Here is a 26,160-nt window from a genome sequence, read left to right on the forward strand (position 1 = left end):
TATGTGTCTGTTTCCAATGACTGTGGCTCAGCGGTTAGCACTGTTGTCTTGTCATGATGGGCTCCTAGGTTCAAATCTCATGAAGGACATCTACATGAACTTTGGAAAACTCCATCCAGATGTTGTCCTTGGACAAATTTGAACCTAGAACTCCAGCAATGTTACCAATTGGGGCACCATGCTTGTTCAGAGAGAATAAGTACAAAGAGAACATACAAACTCCATGTAGATGTTGTCCTTGATGAGATTCAAACCAAGGATCCCAGCACTAAGAGGTAACCGTACTAACTACCGAGCAACATCCAGCCGCTCCCACCAGCTTCCTGTGCGATTTGGGACATTCTGAAGGCGTATTTATGAACATGACTTTTACTCCCGTTGACTTTAATGGGAAATGTGATCTCGATACACCGACTATTTTTTTTGAAAATTAAGCCAATTCCAGACTCATTTATTCCAATAACTGCTCATCACTAGAAATGAGTTGTTGATACATTGGGTATAAAATGTCTACACATCCCAGGTAAAATACCAGGTTTTGTTATGTTACAAAATATAAATAATTTCAGATGTATTTCCGCCTTCAATGTGACCGGTTGTTTGTGCAAATCCATTGGATCTGAACCTAAGATCAAATCCAAAGAAGCTGCAGGAGTTCCTGGCCAGTCCTCGTTGTGTAGTCATGTGACAACCATCTCCCATGTTCTTCATATGTCTCGGCTGTGGGGGTGGGGGGCAAGATGGAAGACTTTTCTAACAAAGAAGAACATCCAAGCCGGCCATGTTTTACCAAAACCTCCATCCGGTCTGCCAGAAGTCTCTAGAGAACGTGTTCTGTCTGATGAGACCGAGAGGGAACTTATTGGCCAGAACTCCAGAAGGGATGTTTGGTGTAAAGCCAAAACCACCATCACTAGAAGACTACCAGATCAGAAGTGACGATGGTGGCGGTATCATTATGTGGGGGGCTGTTCTACTGCAGGAACTGAGGCTTTAGTCAAGGAGGAGGGAATTATGAAGAGTTCCAAATATCAGTCCATTTTGCCCAAAAACCTGCAGGCCTCAGCTGAAGATGAAGATGAAGAGGAATTTCACCTTTCAGCTCGACAACAACCCATAGCAGATGGACAAATCACCAGAAGATCAAAGTTTTGGAATAGCACAGCCAGAGCCCAGACCTGAATCCCATTGAAGATCTGTGGGTGACCTTAGGAGGGCTCTACACACTGAGATGCCCTCGAAATCTGACAACTATGGAGCTTCTGCAAGGAAGAGTGGGCAAAGATTGTCAAGTCAAGATGTGCCATGCTGCACCTACCCAAAAAGTCAAAGAGTACATCCCCAAAGTATTAGTTATAGGGTGTGCATATTTATGCAACCACATTATTTTATTTTTTTTCTTCCACCCCAAAAGATTTCAGTTTGTTCTTCAATGTCAGTCAGCCTCCTGGAAAGCTGTATATAAAATGTAAATGTCTTAGCACTTAGCGTTCTCTGGTGCACCATGAATTAGCTATTACTGTACATGGAAAGGTATGGAAAAGGAAAAGTGATGGTGAATGACTGATGTAGGAGCAGTTTGGTGCCATGAACCAGAATGGGGGCGGTGGGGGCTGGCATTACCATCTGCAGTGCCCTTGGTGAATGATCTACATGTTCAACAGTCATTATCGGTTATCAGTTCTGTAAGCAAACAGAAAACTCTTCTTATCCGCAGTGTAATTTACTCCATTGTGCTCTGTTTGTCTGCTGGAGGGAGCTGTCACAGGGGAGCTGAGATTTCAGCTTATCCTGCAGCCAAGATAAGTAGAGAGGTGGCTGCTGGTTTATTCCTAATTATATCATGTTATTAATAATTAAAACTAAACAAGCAAAATAAAATCTGACAGCTTGGGGTTTTTCAACAAACGCCCGAAGAGTTCTAGAAAACTTTGTCCGAAAACTTCATCCTGACGAGAACACAATCCACTTATTTTTAGTTCATGAGCAACAATGAAAAAATGGAGCAAAAGAAAACCTGTCAGTCCGACAGATGTGGATCCGCCTTACCACACACTGGTGTGACTTTGGACTATCTGAGGTGGCAGCACACGGGGAAACCCAGGCATGACCACTCCAAGCAGTATACCGACTTTGCTGTGGGGTCCCCAAGCTGTTACATGCACATACCCTGCTCCCATGAAAATAAGACCTACCCTGAAAATAAGCCCTAGTATGCTTTTCAGGATTTTTGAGGATGTTTGAAATATAAACCCTACTCCAAAATTGAGCCCTAGTTACAGTTAATAAAAAGACAATGTAAATAGTGTCCAGGCAGCTATACATGTAAAAAAGAAAAAATCTTTTGGAGTAAAACTAAATATAAGACCCTGTCTTATTTTTGGGAAACGGGTTATATTCTCAGATAGGTTGCTGATACTGCACTGGGCCGAGGCGCAGTACTTGCAGGTCTGAACAAGAGCATAATAGAGAGGCAAGCTGAAGGTTTGGGCAGCAGCATGCAGTAACGAAGTCAGAGTACAGAGCTGAGGTCAGCAACTACAAAAGTCAGAATTGTCTAAGTCAGGCAAGATTCAGAACCAGAACAAACAGAAACGGGGGCTTTGTCACAATTGACAGTAGGAGATCAATTGCTTAGGCATCCACCCTTAGGTATGGATGCCTTATATAGAGAGTGCAGGAACAGGATTGGAGGGGGATGAGTTATGGGAGCGTGCATTGGTCTTGTAAAGGAGGGAGCGTGCGCGAGCTTTATACGCAGAATTGAGACAGGGAGCAGAGGAAGGAACAGGAGCACAACTGCGACCCCCTTGCGGCTGCCAGAGCAGATTAATGGGCATGGATGCATGCCGTAACAAAATCATAAATAGGGAGATGTGGCATTTCGTACATCATCTACATACATTTTGTGCCAGAAAAACAAATTTAACATGGTGGTTCATGCATCTATAGGCCATTCCATTGGCCAAAGCGAAACCTACGCCAGCTCAGCGTAAATTATAGTAGATCTGATGGGCTGTGTGCAACCACGCCTCTTTTTTGCCTAGCCCCATCCACTTTTAGAAGGACAGGTGTTATAAGGCTAAAAGTTACAGTCTATGGGATTCTGTGTCATACAATAAAGCATAACTTTTATCAACTTAAATATAAAACACCCTATGGCACCCTACCAGGGCTCAAACACTAACCTACAAGTGATGGAGCAGAGTAACCGCTCTGAAAAGGGCAACCACGTGCAGCAACCTATCCCTACCTCACTCTAACTAAAAGGGGTGACTAAGTGAAACCCTAACAATGTATCCACCCCTAATGGGAGTACAATGGTACATTACCCCACTGCAGATGGCTATAATGCCTTTAAATAAAGGCTGCAAAGTATTTGATATAATTAATATAAGCTGCGCCATGTAGTACTACAACGCCCCAATGGTCCACAGGTGTGATGTAATAAAGGTGCGTATGTCCTGGACAAACATCTTAGATGTAAAGAAGGGGGAAGGGACTTGTTATGTGTATAGCACCAAATTATTCCACAGCGCTTTCAGGTAATTTGTTTATTACCCCCCACCAAGCTGGGCTCATTTTACTGACCTCAGAAGGATGGAAGGCTGAGCCAACCTTGAGCCAGATACCTGAACCATGCAGGGATTGAACCCACAACCTTTAGGTCATGATGAGCAAGAGCAATAATTGTTCTTCTTTTCAGGTTTGTGGTTGCCCAATGGGCTCGTCTTTTCTTCATTCGTTACCCAACTTCTATATGGCCTGGTGATAGGAATGTTCTCTGTATACCTCCCATAACCAGTTATAACCCATGTTTGGTGGTATGGGAGGTATATAGATGACATTCTTCCTAATCTGCTCATCACCATCCATATGTATTCTTGCTTTTTCTAGATATATTAATGATAATTATGACCATTTAATTTGTTTAGCTGTTTGGCTTACAGACAATCCTAATAATGGCAAAGTTGAATCTAAGTTATATAGGAAGCCCAGTGCTGGCACCACACCATTGTTTTCCACCAATGAGATGATAAATAGGGCCACGTCCACTACAGATAGCAGATCTAGAAATTATTATTTGTCCGATAGATTAAAAGATGATCATTTTGGTGGTGTAATTGTCTTTTCCTCAGCTGACTGCTGCTGCAGATAGCATGGGCTCAGATTCTGAGCCCGCGCCATTCATATAATGTAAGCTTATGTCCCGGGGAGGGAAGGGGTTAAACGGGTTGTACCATACTGACAGAATAGGTCTGATTGGTAAGTGTCTCACTGCCGGGGCCCTTCAGAATCCTGAAAACAGGTTCCCTGTAGCCCTCACTCCCCCTTACTATAGGCTTGATGTACCAACCAGAAGTGAGGAGGAGTATGAGCTGAGTGGTGGCTGTGCCTGAGCGGTGCAGTCATCTTCAGTGTACTCCACTACGGTATTTTCATCAGCCCCATTGAAGTGAATGGAGTGGCGCAACGCATGTCCAACCACTGCTCCATTCAATCTCCATGTGACTGTGGGCGAGTGGGTGAACCCTCATTCTCATGATCAGTGGGGGTCTCAGGAGTGATCAGACTTTAATCACAAGTCCTATGAATAGGTGATAAAAGACAATTGGGGACAACCTCTTTAATTTTTAACCCCTTAGTGATGCAGTCCTTGAGCGCCGTAACGTCAGGGGCGTAACTATAGAGGATGCAGGGGATGCGATTGCACCCGGGCCCAGCAGCCTTGAGGGGCCCATAAGGCCTCTCTTCTCCAGATAGGGAACCCAGTACTATGAGTAAAGCATTATAGTTGGGGGCCCTGTTACAAGTTTTGCATCGAGGCCCGGCAGCTTCAAGTTCCACCTCTGCGTACCGTTATCATCTTTCCGTCTCCGCAGTTCTGCTCGTTTTTTGCGGGACGTCCTGCGGTTTCTGTTTTCACCATTCTGAAGTCCTGCAGCTATTTTATTTTATTTTTATTCCTTTTTTCTTGGAGATCAGGTGACCAGAAGCGCACAATTCTGAGGTGTTTTTTTTTATCCTGACGACATTTACCGTGCGGGATCAATAATGTTACTTTCATACACCAGACTTTTACAGGCGCAGCGACACTATATAGGATTCCTTTTTTTTATCATAAATATGGGAAAAGATTTTTTTTAATTTTTCACCTGTTTTATTGCAATAATAACTACAACTTTTTCTTTACTCTTTTCATTCTAGTACCTACAGGGACTGAGAGCCGCATAGTATGGAGCAGGATAAAGACCGAATCCGCTCCATGCAAACCCCAATAAACAGACCCCGCAGGCGGGAAAAGTACAGGAAGATATGCCGGTACTCACACAGAAGAACGCGAACGCACGCAAACACCGGCACTGCAGCACGCGCAAATACGCATTCACCGTAAGACACCGACCTTAAACTAATGATGTATACTAATGTACAGTGCGCCTCAGGTAGTCAGAAAGGCGGGGCGGCCATCTGTGTCTCTCCGGGCCCGGAGGGTCGATTCAAATCATTTTTATGCTATAAGGCATCTAGACGCCCTAACAGACGATTACACTGAACCCCGGAGGGGGGGGGGGGGGGGGGGGGGGGGCGGACTGTTATTCAATTACTTTGTTTTCAATTTCTTTTTACATTTCATTTCATTTTATAATATTCTCTCGCTTATTAACCCTTTTTATTTCCTCTTTAATGCTGTTGTGTTTTTATTTATTGTCTTTTTTATTGTCCTTGTAAATGTTTTCTCGATTGGATACATAACTGAGTGACTTTATTGCCCCCATCTAGTAGTGTTGGACCTACTTCGGCCTTCAGAACTGCAGCAATTTGTAGATTCCACTATGTGATGACACCGTCCTGCAGGAATACCGGCCCCTGTGGACAGGAAGCTTCTTGTAGTTGCTGCAGATTAGAGGCGGTGCTGACATGTTCTGACCAGCTGACAGGAAGGGGTCAGCGATTTATGCTGCTTGCGCCAAATTCTGACTTCCCATCAGCAACAGAGATCTGAATCCATCTGACCAGGAGATGTTTTTCCGCTGCTCAGTGATACAAGTTTTGCGCTCTTTTGCCCGCTGGAGTCTCATCTTTCTGTTTCTCTTAGACACAATGGCGCTGGAACTGGTCGTCTGCTGTTATACCATCCGTGCGGAGGAACGGCGAGTTGTGCGTTCGGACACGTTAGTTGGAGCTCCAGCGTTGTATTCAGCTGACTGTGCAGCCTGTTGGTCACAACGATTCCTGACATCCTCCTCCGACCCCTTTCAGTGATGAGTTGTTTCCATCCGCAGGATCCCCTTTTGCTGAATGTTTTTCCTCGATCGCGCCATTCTCTGTATACTCTCCACACCGTTACATGAGAAAACGCACCGCGGTTGGCAGTAAAATCCTGGTCCTGGGCTGTATGGTCTTTGCCTCTCCTAACCTCAGCTTGCTATGCTATATCCTTCCCTGTCTTCTTGCACCACACTTGGATGCCTTTTGACCCATCCATGCCATCTATGACTGCAATGGGAAAGTGATGTACAGCGAAGGCCAGGTCCCTCAAAAAGGGGTTAAAGGGTGAAGACCTTGCACCCTTAGAGCAGCCCAAAGTCAGGTGAGTCAGTGACCCAGTGGTCCTCACCCGCTGTCCTAGATTCCTGCACCTTAGATGCCGCCGCTCCTGACTCTGCTAGCATAAAAACAGGGGTGGTGATTCGGAGGCTGCTAATAACGCAGGTATCTGCCGACCGAAGACAATTTACTTCCCAAAACTCATTACAAATACGATGATCTTTTCAATAAATGAGTGAAACATGCCGAGATTTACAATGTGTCAATTTTCAGCAGTCGAAATGATTACACAGTCAAATCTCACCGCATTAACTTTTAATTTACACTTGGAGATACAGTCATTTGTATTCACTGCTACTGATAGCTTTCTTCGTTGCATCTCCGGTCTGAACGTTGGGGGAGGGAGCGCAACGCAAATACAATACAAAGGTGATGCTAGTTGGGGGGTTATTGGCATAATAAAATATAAATTATATGTAAATTAAAAGGAAAGTAAGTCTGATGCAACAGCTGAGAAGATACAATCACTCGTGTGGCCAGAGCAGTTGTCACTTCCCTTCCCCCTCTCCTCCTGGCCTCACTGGAGTCATTAATAGGTCTCTCTGCTTCGTATCAGGATGGTTTCACGTTGTCATAATAGGGCTTGAGATGAAACCTTGGGAGGATGGTGTTCGAGTCACTTGCTATCCTGACAGTGGCAACATTGAGTAGGATGTGATACCTTGGCTTAGTCACAGGTTATACATAGGAGGGTTGTCAGTGAGAAGGTCGTAAATCCACATAAGCATTCCGGAACTCTTTCATGAATGATGAAATCCACCCAAACAGCTCCTGCGAATCCTGGTCTTCTGCTTCTCCAAACTTCTGCTGTAGGACATAAAAAAGAAAAGTTGCAATTAGAAATAATGTAAATAATGTGTCATGGTGGATAGTAGACCCAACCTGTGATATCAGACCCTGCAGTCCTCCAGATGATTGATCCTGGTGGTGCTTATGCATTTTGTGCGGTGTTTTTGAGAGAACTGTTACAATCAGTAAGAGGTAGGTCAACTGCTAACTTGTTGGTGGAGCAGGAGCTATGAACCGTTGGAGGGGATCAGCGGACCACACTTCTCAGTCTCGTTACAGAGAGGAGGGTTTGATTGGTTAGTTTCTCTATAAATACTTTTGGTTTCTGCACTGCAGTGCAGTTGATAGCTGTGACAACATATGTTCTATCCAGAATACCCTGTTTGGTTGTATGACCTAGTTCTAGTCCAGTCAGTGTGTCTTGCTCCTTGGTTTTCTTGTCTAGTCTCTTTAGTCTATGTGGCTTGCTCCTTGGTTCTCTAGTTCAGTCTTGCCTATTCCATCCAGTCAGTGTGTCTTGCTCCTTGGTTCTCTAGTTCAGTCTTGCCTATTCCATCCAGTCAGTGTGTTTCGATCCTTTCTTGCTAAGTCTTGTCTCTTTATGGCTTAAACAGGTGAGCGTTTTTACTGCGTTTTTTTTTTTTTTTTGCGTGGGAAAATCCCACCCGCAAAACACGGAGAATAGAAGCCTTTGATTTCAAAAAGTTCAATCTCACTCTTTTGCAATAGCTGTTTTTGCGGGCACAAAAAAATAGGACCTATTCTATCTTGTGCACCAAAGAGCCCCTAAGGGAGGTACAAACATCTATATCTACTTGTGTGGGTACAAGCTAAATGCTGCACATACCTGCGATCGCTGGCTATGTGCTAGGCTAATTAGTCATTGAAATCAGGATGAGGCGATTCCCCTGCTCAGTTTTTGCGTAGGCACGTATGCAAAACACACTCATTCACTGCGGAAAAAAATTGCGCAGGAGTGAGAGTATTGCGACATAAGCTCATCTGTTTACGCCCGTAATCAGTGTGTCTTACTCCTTGGTGCCCTACTGCAGTTTTGTCTAGTCTGCCCAGTCCCTGTGTCTTGCTCCTTGGTTCTCTAGTCCAGTCTTGTCTACTCTGTCCTGTTATTAGGGCATATATAATAAGAGATGGACACCAGTGTTCTGGCACATTATGGCACACACCATAAATTATTAAACATGGGGCATTTTCCAGTACAATTTTTGTGCAGTTTTTGAGAAAACTTGCTACCTATCACCTTCTACCCTCTTGGCTATCTTGCAGTTTTGGGAGCAGTTTTTTTTTCTTACCTGCTGTTGCTCTCCTCTTTTCTCCCTCCCTCCCTCTCAACCCTTCTTATTGACCCCTTTCTCTCTGTTCCCCCATCCCCCCTCACTCTCAGTCCCGCTCTCTGTTTCTCTCCTTCCCTTTCTCCCACTCTCTTTCTGCTTCCCTCCCTTGCTCCCTGTCTCTTCCCCCTCTTCTCTTTTCTCTACCCCCTCTCTATAATTCCCTTTTCTTCTCTCCCTCTCTTTCTCGGTGTCCCTCTCTCCCTGTCTTTTACCCCCCACCCCTCTATCCTTCCCTTTCTCTTTTACCCTCTTTTATACCCTCCTCAAATAGGTTACCACAGGAGGTGGGGAGTTCTTCAATGGAAGTGTTCAAACAAAGACTGGACAAATATCTGTTTGGGATGAGCAGGGGGGTGGCCCCGATGACCCTGGAGAACCCTTCTAACTCTACCAGTCTATGATTCTATGACTCTCTCCTTCCCTTTCATCTCCCCCTCTCTGTCCCTTTCTCCCAATTTCCTTCCCTCTTCTTCTCTTTCTCCCACTCTCCCTGTCCCTTCCCCCCCTCCCCATTTCTCTCCATCTCTCTCCTTTTGCCTCCAGAGCAGCTGCCCACAATGTAGATGTATATAGGATCTTCTAAAAGATAGCAATGGCTCCCGGTGGGTGGGGACCCCCAGGTAACAGACACCCTGGGACCCCATCCATCCTCCCTCTGCATATTCACCCACATGGCCTAACAGCGGCGGTTTGTGGCATCAGGAAGCACTTCAAATAATGGAACCACATAATTGTAACAAAGTAGCTGCCGCTGGAGTATTAGCGACTTTTGGCCACTTTGTCTCCAATGAAGCGGGATTTGTGTAACAAGTTTAATTTAAGTTGATAATTTTTTTAACCCTTTTGATGCTAAATAACAGTAAAGCGGCTGTGTGTAGGAGGAAGCAGACAACATGGCGTGCTGCAGTGGTCTCCGCACTCGGTCTGTTTCTGTTCCCATGAGTCTCTACTATCTCTTCCAGCCCTGTGAACACTATCTATAGGCATTTCTTCGTGAAGTGACTTGGCGATCCGCTGCCCCGCTTCTGCCTCGCTGTGTAATATGCCGGTCTCCTGTAATCCACTGCTGTTGCCATGTAAACCAGATAATGTGCTGGAAAACATCGGATGATTCCTTGCTTTATACATACTGTTATAAAAGCAGTAAATAGGGGCCGTGATGCAGGAGACGCCAGGAGCAGCTGTGCGCAGGAAACGCTCGCAGTAAATGGCTGCGGTATTATGAGTGGATTTATATACCTGTCATACCTGATCTGAGATAGAAGGATTATGTTTGCATCAAGTCACTTAATGGATCTGTGATGTCAGAAGGACCAGAAGCAAGAAATACCGACAACTCGCTGCAAAATATCGTCTGTCCATAAATAAGAGTTCACCAAAACTCCCAAGAAATGCTTTTATAGAAAGCTGCAGGCGCCTCGGAAAATGGCCGAAAACTAGTCAGAGACCCGGACGAGTCACAGTGTAGAGAACACCCACCTCAGCCGCCGGGTGTGAGGGCTTGGTCTTATTATTGTTTTAGGAGGAGGGTTTTTGTGGTTGGGTTTTGGCTAAATGAATCCGCGCTTGGTACAGAATGTACATATTGGCCAAACCAATCCCTCCCCTAGAAGGAATATATATATATACACATACACACACACACACACACACACACATATATATACACACGCACTGAGACACTCATTGTTCAAAACAATCCCTTCATTAGAAGTTGTTGGACGGATGAAACTTTGTGTGATTTTAGCATTGATATAAGTAAGTAATTACAATATAAGAGCAATAGGATCAATTAAACTAATACCTTGAAGGAAGGCTCTAGTACCCTGTTGTAACGCCTCTAGCTTAGATACAAGATGTGATACGGGCAGGCATGGAGGCTCTAGTACCCTGTTGTACCGCCTCTAGCTTGGATACAAGATGTGATACAGGCAGGCATGGAGGCTCTAGTACCCTGTTGTACCGCCTCTAGCTTGGATACAAGATGTGATACGGGGGGCATGGAGGCTCTAGTACCCTGTTGTACTGCCTCTAGCTTGGATACAAGATGTGATACAGGCAGGCATGGAGGCTCTAGTACCCTGTTGTACCGCCTCTAGCTTGGATACAAGATGTGATACAGGCAGGCATGGAGGCTCTAGTACCCTGTTGTACCACCTCTAGCTTGGATACAAGATGTGATACAGGCAGGCATGGAGGCTCTAGTACCCTGTTGTACCGCCTCTAGCTTGAATACAAGCTGCGATATGGGGGCGCATGGAGGCTCTAGTACCCTGTTGTACTGCCTCTAGCTTGGATACAGGATATGATACGGGTGGGCATGGAGGTTCTAATACCCTGTTGTACCACCTCTAGCTTGGATACAAGCTGCGATATGGGGGGCATGGAGGCTCTAGTACCCTGTTGTGCCGCCTCTAGTTTGGATAGAAGATGTGAAACGGGGGGCATGGAGGCTCTAGTACCCTGTTGTACTGCCTCTAGCTTGGATACAAGATGTGATACAGGCGGGCATGGAGGCTCTAGTACCCTGTTGTACTGCCTCTAACTTGGATACAAGATATGATACGGGTGGGCATGGAGGTTCTAATACCCTGTTGTACCACCTCTAGCTTGGATACAAGCTGCGATATGGGGGGCATGGAGGCTCTAGTACCCTGTTGTGCCGCCTCTAGTTTGGATAGAAGATGTGAAACGGGGGGCATGGAGGCTCTAGTACTCTGTTGTACCACCTCTAGCTTCAATACAAGCTGCAATATGGGGGGCATGGAGGCTCTAGTACCCTGTTGTACAACCTCTAGCTTGAATACAAGCTGCGATATGGGGGGGGGGCATGGAGGCTCTAGTACCCTGTTGTACCGCCTCTAGCGTGGATACAAGATGTGATACGGGCAGGCATGGAGGCTCTAGTACCCTGTTGTACCACCTCTAGCTTGGATACAATATGTGATACGGGGGGCATGGAGGCTCTAGTACCCTGTTGTGCCGCCTCTAGCTTGGATAGAAGATGTGATACAGAGGGCATGGAGGCTCTAGTACCCTGTTGTACCGCCTCTAGCTTGAATACAAGCTGCGATATGGGGGGCATGGAGGCTCTGGTACCCTGTTGTGCCGCCTCTAGTTTGGATACAAGCTGCGATATGGGGGGCATGGAGGCTCTAGTACCCTGTTGTACCGCCTCTAGCGTGGATACAAGCTGCGATATGGGGGGGCATGGAGGCTCTAGTACCCTGTTGTACCGCCTCTAGCGTGGATACAAGATGTGATACGGGCAGGCATGGAGGCGCTAGTACCCTGTTGTACCGCCTCTAGCTTGGATACAAGATGTGATACAGTCAGGCATGGAGGCTCTAGTACCCTGTTGTACCACCTCTAGCTGGGATACAAGATGTGATACAGGTGGGCATGGAGGCTCTAGTACCCTGTTGTACTGCCTCTAGCTTGGATACAAGATGTGATACAGGCAGGCATGGAGGCTCTAGTACCCTGTTGTATCCAAGCTAGAGGCGGTACAAGATATGATACGGGCAGGCATGGAGGCTTTAGTACCCTGTTGTACCGCCTCTAGCTTGGATACAAGATATGATACGGGCAGGCATGGAGGCTCTAGTACCCTGTTGTACCGCCTCTAGCTTGGATACAAGATGTGATACGGGGGGCATGGAGGCTCTAGTACCCTGTTGTACCGCCTCTAGCTTGGATACAAGATGTGATACGGGGGGCATGGAGGCTCTAGTACCCTGTTGTACCACCTCTAGCTTGGATACAAGATGTGATACAGGGGGCATGGAGGCTCTAGTACCCTGTTGTACCGCCTCTAGCTTGGATACAAGATGTGATACGGGGGGCATGGAGGCTCTAGTACCCTGTTGTACCGCCTCCAGCGTGGATATAAGGATTCAGTTTTTATGTAATTTACATTGGTGAATATTGTAGCAGTTGGTACGGATGTGGCAACACCAATTATAGTTTTTCGTTCCTTTTTCAATATTGAAAGATTATGTAGGGGGAAAAATACACTTTTAAAAGTTTCTTCTGTAAAATCATGTTGTTGCCGCAGCAATGACGGTGGAATTTATAGGGTTAAATCCGATTAGATGAGCTTTCCCACCATATGTGAACATAAGAGAACAAATCTATTCTCTGATTGACAAGGGGAGCGGGTAATAACATGATGATAGGTCCATGTTACTCTCCCCTGAGAAAGGAGGAGAGGCATGAGAATTAATCTACCCCCCCCCCTCTACACCCCCCTCCCCCACTCTACACCCCCCCCCCTCCCGCTCTGCACACACAGGCTGAAATGATAGCTGTAAACCCAGTATTCCTGACCCACTTCAAGCACCTGAAACTTCAGATCTCTGATGTCAATTTAGGGCCGCTTTCACGCGGGCGACAAAATCATGCGATTTTTCTCGCGATGCGACAGCGCTACAAATCTCATGTATGTGAAGCCCTGCTTTCCTTTGGGTTTGTTCACATTCGCAATGTTTTCTCTGAGGCTATAAAACAAATTTGCAGCATGCTCAATAATTGAGCGATTTGCGTTTCTTCTTCTGTAGCCCATGTTTCCTTATGGAACCCCTTTGTTTATCACATCGCATCTCATGAACTAGCAATTTTGTGCAATGCAATACATTTCCTTACCCCTAAAATAAACCCTAGCTGCATTCCCTAAATAATAATTTTAAAAAAGCATACTTACCTTGCAGGCGCGGTGCGGGTCCTCCTGCTGCTCTCCGGAGCTCCGCTATGCCTCCTTCTGTCCTCGTTTGCCCACAGAAGATCATGAGAGGACCGAGCCTTTTAGGTAAGTATTCCTTTTTTTTCAGGGACTGCAGTTAGGGCTTATTTTCGGGGGGGCTTAACCTTCTCGCTGGCAACAGCGAAACTATGTGCGATTTTTCACAAGAAAAACATATCACTGACGCTACAAAATCGTGGGAACACAGCTGCAAGGTTGTTGCAATTTTGTAGCGGCGATATCGCTGTCACGCCTAAAGCCAAGAAATGACATCAAAATCATGTAGAACCGGAGCTGCAGCCCCATGAGCGCTGTTTGTGGCAAACGTGGAACAGGGGGGGATCTGTAGGGGGTAAACAAGTGGGAAGCGTGCCATGTACAGTGAGTGGGAGCATCTGCAGTCAGATGGCTATTTGTAATGTATCATTTCTCAGAGCATGCTGGGAGTTGTAGTTTCATCACAGCTGGAGACCCTCAGGTTGGAAAACCCTACAGTGCTAATGTAATTCTTGGGGGTTTGTCCGGGTCGGAGGAATATCTCCAGCACATCCCGCCATCAGCATTGCTGACATAACTCCTCCTATAGGTGATAATTACCAGAACCTCGGAGTACAGCTTCTTCATCTCCGCGGCCCTCCTGGTCAGCTCGGCGTGCTGCGTGCCGTAGTGTTCTACTATCTCCTAGGACGACAAATGTGTACGGTATAAGGATCATTCTACATAACTACATGATGCCCTATGCATTACCTGTTAATGGGCTCCTTTAGTGTCCTTGGGGAACTTAGCTCCGCCCCCACCCCGCCCCTCACATTGCAAACAGTGGTGAGGGGTGGAGAGAGGGTGAGAGCTCAGTGCCCTGCTCCCGGCCCGCCTCCTCCCCCTGCAGAGAGGGACAGCTTATATCAGCCGGGCGTGAAAACCCAGCCGATATGCGCACATCGGAATAAGCCCTTAGGGCATTCATTTTATTTAACATTTTTAGCCATGCCGGATAAATACTTTGTTCAATTAATGGTACAGGTCGTTATGGATACGATGATACCAAATATGGGGGATTTTTACATTTTTTTTTATAACAACAGTGAAAAGGGCACAAAAAACGTTTTGTTTGTTTTTTTACACTACTTTTATTTTCCTTCCATTTCCTATGGCTCTGTAGGGGACTTGAACCATAAAAGCTTTGATCCCTATGATAATGCACTGCAGTACTTCTGTACTGCAATGCCTTATCGCTTACAACAATAGACCATGGCAGGCCAGAACATCAGTGTCTGTTTGCCATGGTAATGTATTGATTATAGTATGTACGGGGTTAACAGCAGGGATCACCATTCTTCTCGATCCCTTTTGTGGCAGTGGGAGGCTGGCTATCTGTCACAGCTGGCTCATGCTGCGGGATGGTGCATGCTCACTTCTGATACTACGCCATCCATAGGACATATGTTTAGGCCATTCTGCATTGAGTACCCCCCAGCCTGGACGTAAACGTATGTCCTGTAGCGTTAAGGGGTTAATGACACTCAGATATAGAAATTTGATATCTATGGAAACAGGAACTCAAAAAGTTTTGTTGCACATCATCAAATATGTGTTTCCCCTCAGAGGAGATCAATGTGACCCCCTTTGTCACCGGACACACATGGAGCCTGTAGTTCCCACCACACACATTGTTGCGGATCACGATGGACGGATGCAGTGTCTTCTGGAAAGCCACAAATCATGGTGGGCGATAAGAGGGCATGTAGGTTCAAATCACAAGGCGTAAGGTCAAGGCAACGTAGAGGCCAAGGAAGAACGTCACTATCGTCACCACCGGCCAATCCTTCTCTTTGGTGGTTGCAGATCACGTCTGGCCTCATTGTGATAATGGGAGGGCGCCTCCTGTTTGGATTTCCTGTTTCAGTTGCAGCAGAAGCCATATCTGTGGCGGTCCGGTGCGAAATCCCTGGCATTGTTTCCTCATGGAGAAAGAAGGGGCTGTACATGTACCTACAGGTTGTTCATCGCGGTGGAGGGCACATACACCCCACGTAGGCAGGTGGTTCCCTTCCACCACATTCTGACATCACCTTTGTTGTCCAAAAGGTAGAAGGTGGCTTCATCACTAGAGACCCCATGGTCCGTCGCTTTGCATTACAGTTTGCAGACTCTTGCAGGAAGATCCACATATTTAAAAAGCAAGACAGCTCTCTGATAACAAAAAGACAAACTAAAAGGAAGGACTCTCCTCCCTGATGGCCGTCACACCCGTGGTCCTTGGAGGTGTGTAGATGAAAACACTTTGTCAACAGGACAGCCCAGTAGGAGAGCGCATGGGACGGGGTCTGAGACTTGGCGAGACTTGGTCATAAAAAGCATAAAACAGAAACAAAATTCTGCACTCAATGTGTTAAAATGAAATGCTGAATGGCAAGTTATAAGTTATAAGGTTCTCACTTGGTGGGGGGAGGGGAGCGATTCCAGAAATCATCATCATTACAGGTGGAACGTCAAGTTGGATTTGGCGGTAACGTGGGGCTGGAGTGAACATGAGCATCACCTGAGGATAGATCGCTATATACAAATATCTCTCCCTGGGGGTCCAAGCGATGAAACATTTATTGGATCAGGAGACGCTTATGCTGCAACACCAAGGAGCATTTATTTTAGAAGTAGTTGATTTTATTCTACATAATAATTATTTTATTTATAATCAGTAGAGATGAGCGAGCACCAAAATGCTCGGGTGCTCGTTGCTCGAGCCGAACTTTTCGTAATACTCGAGAGCTCGTTTCGAGTAACGAACCCCATTGAAGTCAATGGGGGACTCGAGCATTTTTGTATGGGACCGATGCTCCGCATAGGGAAGGACTTGTCAAACACCAGAAAACATCAGAAAGTCATGGAAACACCACAGAAACAGATAGGGTAGGGCAGGGGCAGCATGCATGGCTGCATCTGAGGCTCCCAGGTCCCACTATTAAGCCAAAATGGGAGCAAGAATCTGGTGTCACCCCCCTAACAATTTACTTCTGACAAACCCTCATTAGCAAGGCACACGCGCTGGCACATCTTAGCCAAGCACCACACTACCTGCAACCAAGGCCAATCACTGCCTGCGGGTGACACCTCTGCCTCCTCTCCTGGGTTACATGCTGGCATGGCTGTCCACCCCTCCCCCCCCCCCCCACGCGCGCGCGCACAAAATAGTCAGGAGCCGCAAACGTGGGCATTAAGGGGACTCCGGTGCCAGCACTTCTTCACATCTCCACAATGCAGTAATACTCTGTGTGGGAAGCACGTGAGCGGGCCCAGGGTCAGGCTCGGTCCCAGCCTCCACCTTGTGTGACCCAAGATGCCACGAGTTACATAGCAATGGGAAATCCATGTGTCCACACACAATTCATTCTGTGTAGGTGTCAGATAGCTTAACACCACAATAGGAAGTCTTTGGGTTCCTTGGGCTCGCCTATGGCAGTGTTTCACGGCGCCAAGGACCTCGGCCCACATTTCTACCCTAGTCAGTCAGTGTATTTGTGCCAGACAGGTAAAACACATAAATGGGAAGTCTTTGTGCACCCACAGCATAGGCGAGCCCAAGGAACTTAAAGATACTATTACGCCTAAAGAAATCACAGCGCCCAAACATGGCAGAGTTTCACCCCACCAAGGACCTCGGCCCACATTTCTACCCTAGTCTGTGTATTTGTGCCAGACCGGTAAAACACCGCTATGGGAAGTCTTTGTGCACCCACAGCATAGGCGAGCCCAAGGAACCCCAAGGATATTATTACACATAAAGAAATCACAGCGCGTAAACATGGCAGAGTTTCACCCTGAAAAGGACCTCGGCCCACATTTCTACCCTAGTCAGTCAGTGAATTTGTGCCAGGCAGGTAAAACAACGCAATGGGAAGTCTTTGTGCACCCACAGCATAGGCGAGCCCAAGGAACTCAAGCATGGTATTACACATGAGGAAATCAGAGTGCCCAAACATGGCAGAGTTTCACCATGCTAGGAGCCTCTGCCTACACTTCTGCCCTAGTCAGTCAGTGTTTGTTTCCAGACAGGTAAAACACCACAATGGGAAGTCTTTGTGCACCCACAGCATAGGCGAGCCCAAGGAGCCCAAGCATGGTATTACACATGAGGAAATCAGAGTGCCCAAACATGGCAGAGTTTCACCATGCTAGGAGCCTCTGCCTACACTTCTGCCCTAGTCAGTCAGTGTTTGTTTCCAGACAGGTAAAACACCACAATGGGAAGTCTTTGTGCACCCACAGCATAGGCGAGCCCAAGGAGCCCAAGCATGGTATTACACATGAGGAAATCAGAGTGCCCAAACATGGCAGAGTTTCACCATGCTAGGAGCCTCTGCCTACACTTCTGCCCTAGTCAGTCAGTGTTTGTTTCCAGACAGGTAAAACACCACAATGGGAAGTCTTTGTGCACCCACAGCATAGGCGAGCCCAAGGAACTTAAAGATGGTATTACGCCTAAAGAAATCACAGCGCCCAAACATGGCAGAGTTTCACCCCACCAGGGGCCTCGGCCTACTTTTCTGCCCTAGTCAGTCAGTGTATTTGTGCCAGACAGGTAAAGCACCGCTATGGGAAGTCTTTGTGCACCCACAGCATAGGCGAGTCTAAGGACGTCAAGCATAGTATTTCACATGAGGAAATCAGAGTGCCCAAACATGGCAGAGTTTCACCCTGCTAAGGGCCTCGGCCTCGGTCCACATTTCTGCCATAGTCAGTCAGTGTGTTTGTGCCAGACAGGTAAAACAACGCAATGGGAAGTGTTTGTGCACCCACAGCGTAGGCGAGCCCAAGGAACTCAAGCATGGTATTACACATGAGGAAACTCAGAGTGCCCAAACATGGCAGAGTTTCACGCTGCTAAGGGCCTCGGCCTACTTTTCTGCCCTAGTCAATCAGTGTATTTGTGCCAGACAGGTAAAACACCAGTATGGGAAGCATAGACAGCATAGACAAGCCCCTGGAACCCAAGGAAAGTATTACACATAAAGAAATAAGAGCACCCAAACAAGGCAGTTAACTGTGCCAAGGACCTTCACCTCAGCTCACACCCTCAGTAATCATGGGCATAAAGCGGACTCAGATGCTAGTGCAGCTGTGAATGTCTCATTAATGCAGTAACGCTCCTTTTGTTTGGCCCAAACCAGTGTCTCAGATAACTGTGGTAACACGAGAGAATTGTTGCCCAGTGCTGATCCCCTGACCCCAAGCAGGAGGAGGAGGTGGCATAACAAGGCCAAGAAACCATGACCGAGGTAGGACCCGCATTAGTCTGTGTGGGAAGTATATGAGTGGGCCCAGGGTCAGGCTCGGTCCCAGCCTCCACCTTGTGTGACCCAAGGTGCCGCTAGTTACATAGCAATGGGAAATCTATGTGTCCACACACTATTCATTCTGTGTAGGTGTCAGATAGCTCAACACCACAATGGGAAGTCTTTGAGTTCCTTGGGCTCGCCTATGCTGTCAGAGCACAAAAAGATAGTATTACACAAGAAGAAATCAGAGTGCCCAAACATGGCAGAGTTTCACTCTGCCAAGGACCTCAGCCTACATTTCTGCCCTAGTCAGGCAGTGTATTTGTGCCAGACAGGTAAAACAACGCAATGGGAAGTCTTTGTGCACCCACAGTATAGGCGGACCCCTGTAACATTTCTGTAGCAAGAGTATAGGCGGACCCCAGTAACATTTCTTTAGTAAAAGTATAGGCGGACCCCAGTAACATTTCTGTAACAGAAGGATAGGCAGACCCCTGTAACATTCCTGTAGCAGAAGTATAGGCAGACCCCTGTAACATTCCTGTAGCAGAAGTATAGGCAGACCCCATTAAGCTTTCTGTAGCAAGAGTATAGGCGAACCCCTGTAACATTTCTGTTGCAAGAGTATAGGCAGACCCCTGTAACATTTCTGTAGCAAAGGTATAGGCGGACCCCTGTAACATTTCTGTAGCAAAGGTATAGGCGGACCCCTGTAACATTTCAGTAGCAAGAGTATAGGTGAACCCCTGTAATATTTCTGTAGCAAGAGTATAGGTGAACCCCTCAAACCTTTCAGTAGCAAGTGTATAGGCGGACCCCAGTAACATTTCTGTAGCAAGAGTGTAGGCGAACCCCTGAAACATTGGTGCACCAAGAGTATAGGCGGACCCCAGTAACATTTCTGTAGCAAAAGTATAGGCAGACCCCAGTAACATTTTTTTGCAGCAAAAGTATAGGCGGACCCCGGTAACATTTCTGTAGCAAGAGTATAGTCAAACCCCTGAAATATTGGTGTACCATGAGTGTAGGCGAAGGCCGGAATAATTAGTTAGATAACAGTATAGGTGAGGGCCAGAAAAATTGGTGTACCAAGAGTACAAGTGTACCCCTGAAAAATTGCTCAACCGCGAGGGCAGGTGAAACCCATAAACATTTTTTAAAGATACAGCTCGCTGTTGCTTAATTTGTAACAGAGCCTGGAGGCAGCCCTGTGAAAAAGATTGGTTTCTGTTAAAGTACAAATACTTTTGAAACTTTTAAATATTGTAAAAAAATTATAACAGAGCCTTTTGGGCTGCAGAAAAATTGGCAGTTCAGCGTGATAACATGCTGTTTTAGGAGGAGGAGTAATAATATCCGAGAGTGATTGACAAAGCTAATTCCCCCTTTTTTGTGGTGATAGAGTATGCTTTTTTCTCCTGTTGCAGTGAAAAGAATCATTAGGTTTCGCTGCTTTCCGCCGGTGGAGAAGAGAAGTCTGGAGAAATCCAGCCTTTGTTCATCTTTATGAGTAACACGGAGGCGGTAAATGTCCTTTGTCCCACCTTGTGGGGTGCTTGGCCATCATATGCCTGCGCATGCTGGTGGTGGTGAGGCTGGTAGTGGTGGCCTCCCGGCTTATCTTGGTGCGACAAAGGTTGCACACCACTGTTCGTTGGTCATCCGCGCTCTCACTAAAAAACATCCACACATTTGAACACCTAGCTCTCTGCATGGAGGCTTGCCGTGAAGGGGTGCTTTGGGAAACAGTTGTGGGATTCTTCGCTTTGGTCCTGCCTCTACCCCTGGCCACACTTCTGCCTCTTCCAATCTGTCCTGCTGCTGCCCTTGCCTCCCCCTTTGAAGCCCTGTCCTCAGTAGGCTTAGCAAACCAGGTGGGGTCAGTCACCTCATCGTCCAGCTGCTCTTCCTCTGAATCCTCTGTGCGCTCCTCCCTCGGACTTACTGCCCTTACTACTACCTCACTGACAGACAACTGTGTCTCATCATCCTCACCCACAAAAAGCTCTTGAGACAGTTGCCAGAAGTCCCCAGCGTTATCAGCCGGACTCCGGGAACTTTACAAAGGTTGGGCATCGGTCACGACAAACTCCTCAGGTGAGAGAGGAACCATTTTTTCCCACTCATGGCAGGGACCCGAGGACAGCTCCTGGGAGTCTGCCTGCTCATCAGAATATGTCATTTTCATGGAGTGAGGATGCTGGGAGGAAGGAGGAGCAGCAGCCAGAGGATTCAGAGTTGCAGTCCCTAGGCCGGGAGTAGTGGACTGCTTTAGAAGACTGGGTGGTCGATACATTGCTGGATGTGTTTTCTGCCATCCACGACAGGACCTGCTCGCACTGCTCTGTTTGTAATAAAGGTCTAGCACGCAGACCCATAAATTATGATATGAAGCTGGGGAGTCCAAAAACTTGCCTCTTTTCTCATCCTGCAGCAGCCAGCTGTGATTCCCCACAACCAGGAACTTGGCCTGTGCCCACACCCTCACTTGGACGTCTTCGACCTCGTCCACGTCCACGTCCTCGACCCTTGTCTCATGAATGATATGTCCAAAAACCAACAGTCAGTTCCCATAAAAATAAAACCTTGAAGAACATTTTAGCCCCTTCTTGTCCACTAAATCAGGAAACCTCTCTTGTTCCACTTAAGAGTATCAGATCTGGCTCTTTAAGACGTAATGTTCGGAATTGTAAGTGGTGTTTTAATATTTATCATGGAAGGAAGGAGATCTTTTTAGAGAGCGAGAATAGACCCATCCATCTGAAAGAATTTCTTAATTGCAGTTCAAGTTATATAATCCGTCTTCTTGCAGAGTCCTTGTGGCCTCCAGTATTTCGGGAGGACGGTAAACGCTCCCAGGACCAGAATAAACAAACATTGCTTTAATATCTTGAACGGAATTCAAAAACACAGCGTATGCGAGGCGTCTCCCGCAAGCACCAGAAGGGTACCTCTTTGATGCGAACGGCCCCACTGGAGGAAGGAACACAGGGTCACTTCTCAAGACTCAAATCTAAAGAAATGGATTGGATATTCCAGCTGGATACGCTCGTACCGACTGGCCTCAACGGAGAACATCTAATAATAGGAATATTCTACAAGTTTATATTTGGATTTTATTCCGCTCACGTCTCATCCTTCCAATTCTCACTTTTAAGCCTCATCTGCCTATTATTTTATTTTTCACTTCCCACGTTTCTCTTCTGGAACATTATTTACTTTTTAAAAATATATCTAATTTTTTAAATTATAAGTTGATCCATTAGAATTTTTTATAACGTTTTTTATAGAAATTAAGTCATCTCATTCCCGCCTCCAAGACTTCTCCAGAGCAGCACCGATCCTCTGGAACGCACTACCAAAGGCTATCCGAGCAACCCAGGACTCGCAGGACTTCAGGCGTGCTCTAAAAACGCACCTCTTCAGGGAGGCATACCGCATTCCCTAAACAAACCCCTCTGTACCCCCCTGATAACATGCTCCCTGACCTACTGACTGCAATCCCTACCAGCCACCATCAACTGCTTCCTGCAGTCACACCGATTCTGCCGTCACACGGCTAAATGTCTGACCATTGTCTGTATATATAACCCCTCACTCTCCACCTCGCCATACCGTGCACATCTCCAGCCCCTTTACCTTCTGCATCACCCCATTACTTGTAGAATGTAAGCTCGTTGGAGCAGGACCCTCACCCCGATTGTTTCCATCAACTGATTACTATTTAACCGTGGTTCTGTAATGTTTGTACTTTTGTCTTTCTGTGTCCCCCCTGTCTATGTAAGCGCTGCGGAATATGTTGGCACTAGAGATGAGCGAACGTACTCGTCCGAGCTTGATACTCGTTCGAGTATTAGCGTGTTCGAGATGCTCGTTACTAGAGGCGAGTACCACGCGATGTTCGAGTTACTTTCACTTTCATCTCTGAGACGTTAGCGCGCTTTTCTGGCCAATAGAAAGACAGGGAAGGCATTACAACTTCCCCCTGCGACGTTCAAGCCCTATACCACCCCCCTGCAGTGAGTGGCTGGCGAGATCAGGTGTCACCCTAGTATATAAATCGGCCCCTCCCGCGGCTCGCCACAGATGCATTCTGACAGAGATCAGGGAAAGTGCTGCTGATGCCGGAGCTGCTATAGGGAGAGCGTTAGGAGTTAGTGTAGGCTTCAAGAACCCCAACGGTCCTTCTTAGGGCCACATCTGACCGTGTGCAGTAGTGTGGAGGCTGCTTTTAGCAGTGTTGCACAATTTTTTTTTTGTATATCGGCCGTGCAGAGCATTGCGTCCGCAGTCTGCAGTCATTGTACAGAGTATAGGGCCAGTACTGGTGAGGCAGGGAAAGAGATATTCAGGCTATATAGGCAGTGGGCTTTTTCCCAAAAATTGGGGAAAAATACGATATTTGGGCTGCCTGTGACCGTCTTCAGTTTACTGCGTGTCTGCTGGGGGTAGTAGTCCTAATTAATACGCAGCTAAGCGTTACAGCAGGCTCGCGCAAACTTGTTTCCTGGATCTGCTGTCTCTGTTACATCAGCGCCGTCATCCCGCCAGAGGGAAACAGTATACATAATATTATACGCTGCCTACAGTATCTATCTGCTGGGGGTAGTAGTCCTAATTAATACGCAGCTAAGCGTTACAGCAGGCTTGCGCAAAATTGTTTCCTGGATCTGCTGTCTCTGTTACATCAGCGCCGTCATCCCGCCAGAGGGAAACAGTATACATAATATTATACGCTGCCTACAGTATCTATCTGCTGGGGGTAGTAGTCCTAATTAATACGCAGCTAAGCGTTACAGCAGGCTTGCGCAAAATTGTTTCCTGGATCTGCTGTCTGTTACATCAGCGCCGTCATCCCGCCAGAGGGAAACAGTATACATATTATACGCTGCCTACAGTATCTATCTGCTGGGGGTAGTAGCCCTAATTAATACGCAGCTAAGCATTACAGCAGCCTTGCGCAAAATTGTTTCCTGGATCTGCTGTCTCTGTTACATCAGCGCCGTCATCCCGCCAGAGGAAAACAGTATACATAATATTATACGCTGCCTACAGTATCTATCTGCTGGGGGTAGTAGTCCTAATTAATACGCAGCTAAGCGTTACAGCAGGCTTGCGCAAAATTGTTTCCTGGATCTGCTGTCTGTTACATCAGCGCTGCCATCCCGCCAGAGGAAAACAGTATACATAATATTATACGCTGCCTACAGTATCTGTCTGCTGTGTCAGTTCAGCATTTTAAAAAAATAGAAGCAAAATACTTAAGGCCTACTACTGGCCTTTGGCCACTTGACTGCTTCTGCGCTGTGAATTCCACTAGCTCAGTCATACGCACCTATGTCTCACTACAGGCGTGCGCAAAATTGTTTCCTGGCTCTGCTGTGCATTCCGTAAGGGAAGTCAGCCTCCAACCACAGGCCAATAAGCGGCACATTTAATTACAGCGTTCTGTTATTGCACTACTGGTAATACAGCATGCTGAGGGGTAGGGGTAGGCCTAGAGGACGTGGACGCGGGCGAGGACTCGGAGGCCCAAGTCAGGGTGTGGGCACAGGCCGAGCTCCTGATCCAGGTGTATCGCAGCCGACTGCTGCGGGATTAGGAGAGAGGCACGTTTCTGGCGTCCCCACATTCATCTCACAATTAATGGGTCCACACGGTAGACCTTTATTAGAAAATGAGCAGTGTGAGCAGGTCCTGTCGTGGATGGCAGAAAGTGCATCCAGCAATCTATCGACCACCCAGAATTATGCGCCGTCCACTGCTGCAACTCTGAATCCTCTGGCTGCTGCTCCTCCTTCCTCCCAGCCTCCTCACTCCATTACAATGACACATTCTGAGGAGCAGGCAGACTCCCAGGAACTGTTCTCGGGCCCCTGCCCAGAATGGGCAGCAATGGTTCCGAATCCTCTCCCACTGGAGGAGTTTGTCGTGACCGATGTCCAACCTTTGGAAAGTTCCCGGGGTCCGGGGGATGAGGCTGCGGACTTCCGGCAACTGTCTCAAGAGCTTTCAGTGGGTGAGGAGGACGATGACGATGAGACACAGTTGTCTATCACTCAGGTAGTAGTAATTGGAGTAAGTCCGAGGGAGGAGCACACAGAGGATTCGGAGGAAGAGCAGCAGGACGATGAGGTGATTGACCCCACCTGGTTTGCTTCGCCTACTGAGGACAGGTCTTCAGAGGGGGAGGCAAGTGCAGCAGCAGGGCAGGTTGGAAGAGGCAGTGCGGTCGCCAGGGGTAGAGGCAGGACCAGACCGAATAATCCACCATTTCCCAAAGCGCCCCCTCGCGCCATGCCACCCTGCAGAGGCCGAGGTGCTCAAAGGTCTGGCAGTTTTTCACTAAGAGTGCAGACGACCGACGAACAGTGGTGTGCAACCTTTGTCGCGCCAAGATCAGCCGGGGAGCCACCACCACCAGCCTCACCACCACCAGCATGCGCAGACATATGATGGCCAAGCACCCCACAAGGTGGGATGAAGGCCGTTCACCGCCTCCGGTTTGCACCGCTGCCTCTCCCCCCAACCTGCCACTGAGATCCAACCCCCCTCTCAGGACACAGGCACTACCGTCTCCTGGCCTGCACCCACACCCTCACCTCCGCTGTGCTCGGCCCAATCCACCAATGTCTCTCAGTGCACCGTCCAGCCGTCGCTAGCGCAAGTGTTGGAGCGCAAGTGCAAGTACGCCGCCACGCACCCGCACGCTCAAGCGTTAAACGTGCACATAGCCAAATTTATCAGCCTGGAGATGCTGCCGTATAGGGTTGTGGAAACGGAGGCTTTCAAAGGTATGATGGCGTCGGCAGCCCCGCACTACTCAGATCCCAGTCGCCACTACTTTTCCCGATGTGCCGTCCCAGCCCTGCACGACCACGTCTCCCGCAACATTGTACGCGCCCTCACCAACGCGGTTACTGGCAAGGTCCACTTAACAATGGACACGTGGACAAGCACAGGCAGGCAGGGCCACTATATATCCCTGATGGAACAGTGGGTGAATTTAGTGGAGGCTGGGACAGAGTCAGAGCCTGGGACCGCTCACGTCCTACCCACCCCCAGAATTGCGGGCCCCAGCTCGGTGGTGGTATCTGCGGCGGTGTATGCTTCCTCCACTAAACCACACTCCTCCTCCTCCTCTTACACAACCTCTGTCTCGCAATCAAGATGTGTCAGCAGCAGCACGTCGCCAGCAGTCGGTGTCGCGCGTCGTGGCAGCACAGCGGTGGGCAAGTGTCAGCAGGCCGTGCTGAAAATACTCAGCTTAGGAGATAAGAGGCACACGGCCCACAAACTGCTGCAGGGACTGACAGAGCAGACCGACCGCTGGCTTGCGCCGCTGAGCCTCCAACCGGGCATGGTCGTGTGTGACAACGGCCGTAACCTGGTGGCG

At 47.7% G+C, this 26,160-nt stretch overlaps 1 protein-coding gene across 2 annotated transcripts in view; it reads right to left on the minus strand.

Moving 5' to 3' along the window:
• Window positions 1-6,847: 6,847 nt before the first annotated feature.
• Window positions 6,848-26,160, minus strand: part of LOC136587617 (formin-H-like) — a 106,057-nt gene continuing 86,744 nt past the window's right edge. For both annotated transcript variants that reach the window (XM_066586315.1, XM_066586313.1), the window contains exons 16-17: window positions 14,089-14,172; window positions 6,848-7,416 (exon numbers count right to left, since the gene is read on the minus strand). In XM_066586315.1, the coding sequence (XP_066442412.1) occupies window positions 7,306-7,416; window positions 14,089-14,172 (195 nt within the window). In that variant the 3' untranslated portion in view covers window positions 6,848-7,305. The remainder of the gene's footprint in view (window positions 7,417-14,088; window positions 14,173-26,160) is intronic.

This window comes from Eleutherodactylus coqui, chromosome 13, assembly GCF_035609145.1.
Source record: "Eleutherodactylus coqui strain aEleCoq1 chromosome 13, aEleCoq1.hap1, whole genome shotgun sequence".
In the NCBI taxonomy this organism is placed as follows: Eukaryota; Metazoa; Chordata; class Amphibia; order Anura; family Eleutherodactylidae; genus Eleutherodactylus; species Eleutherodactylus coqui.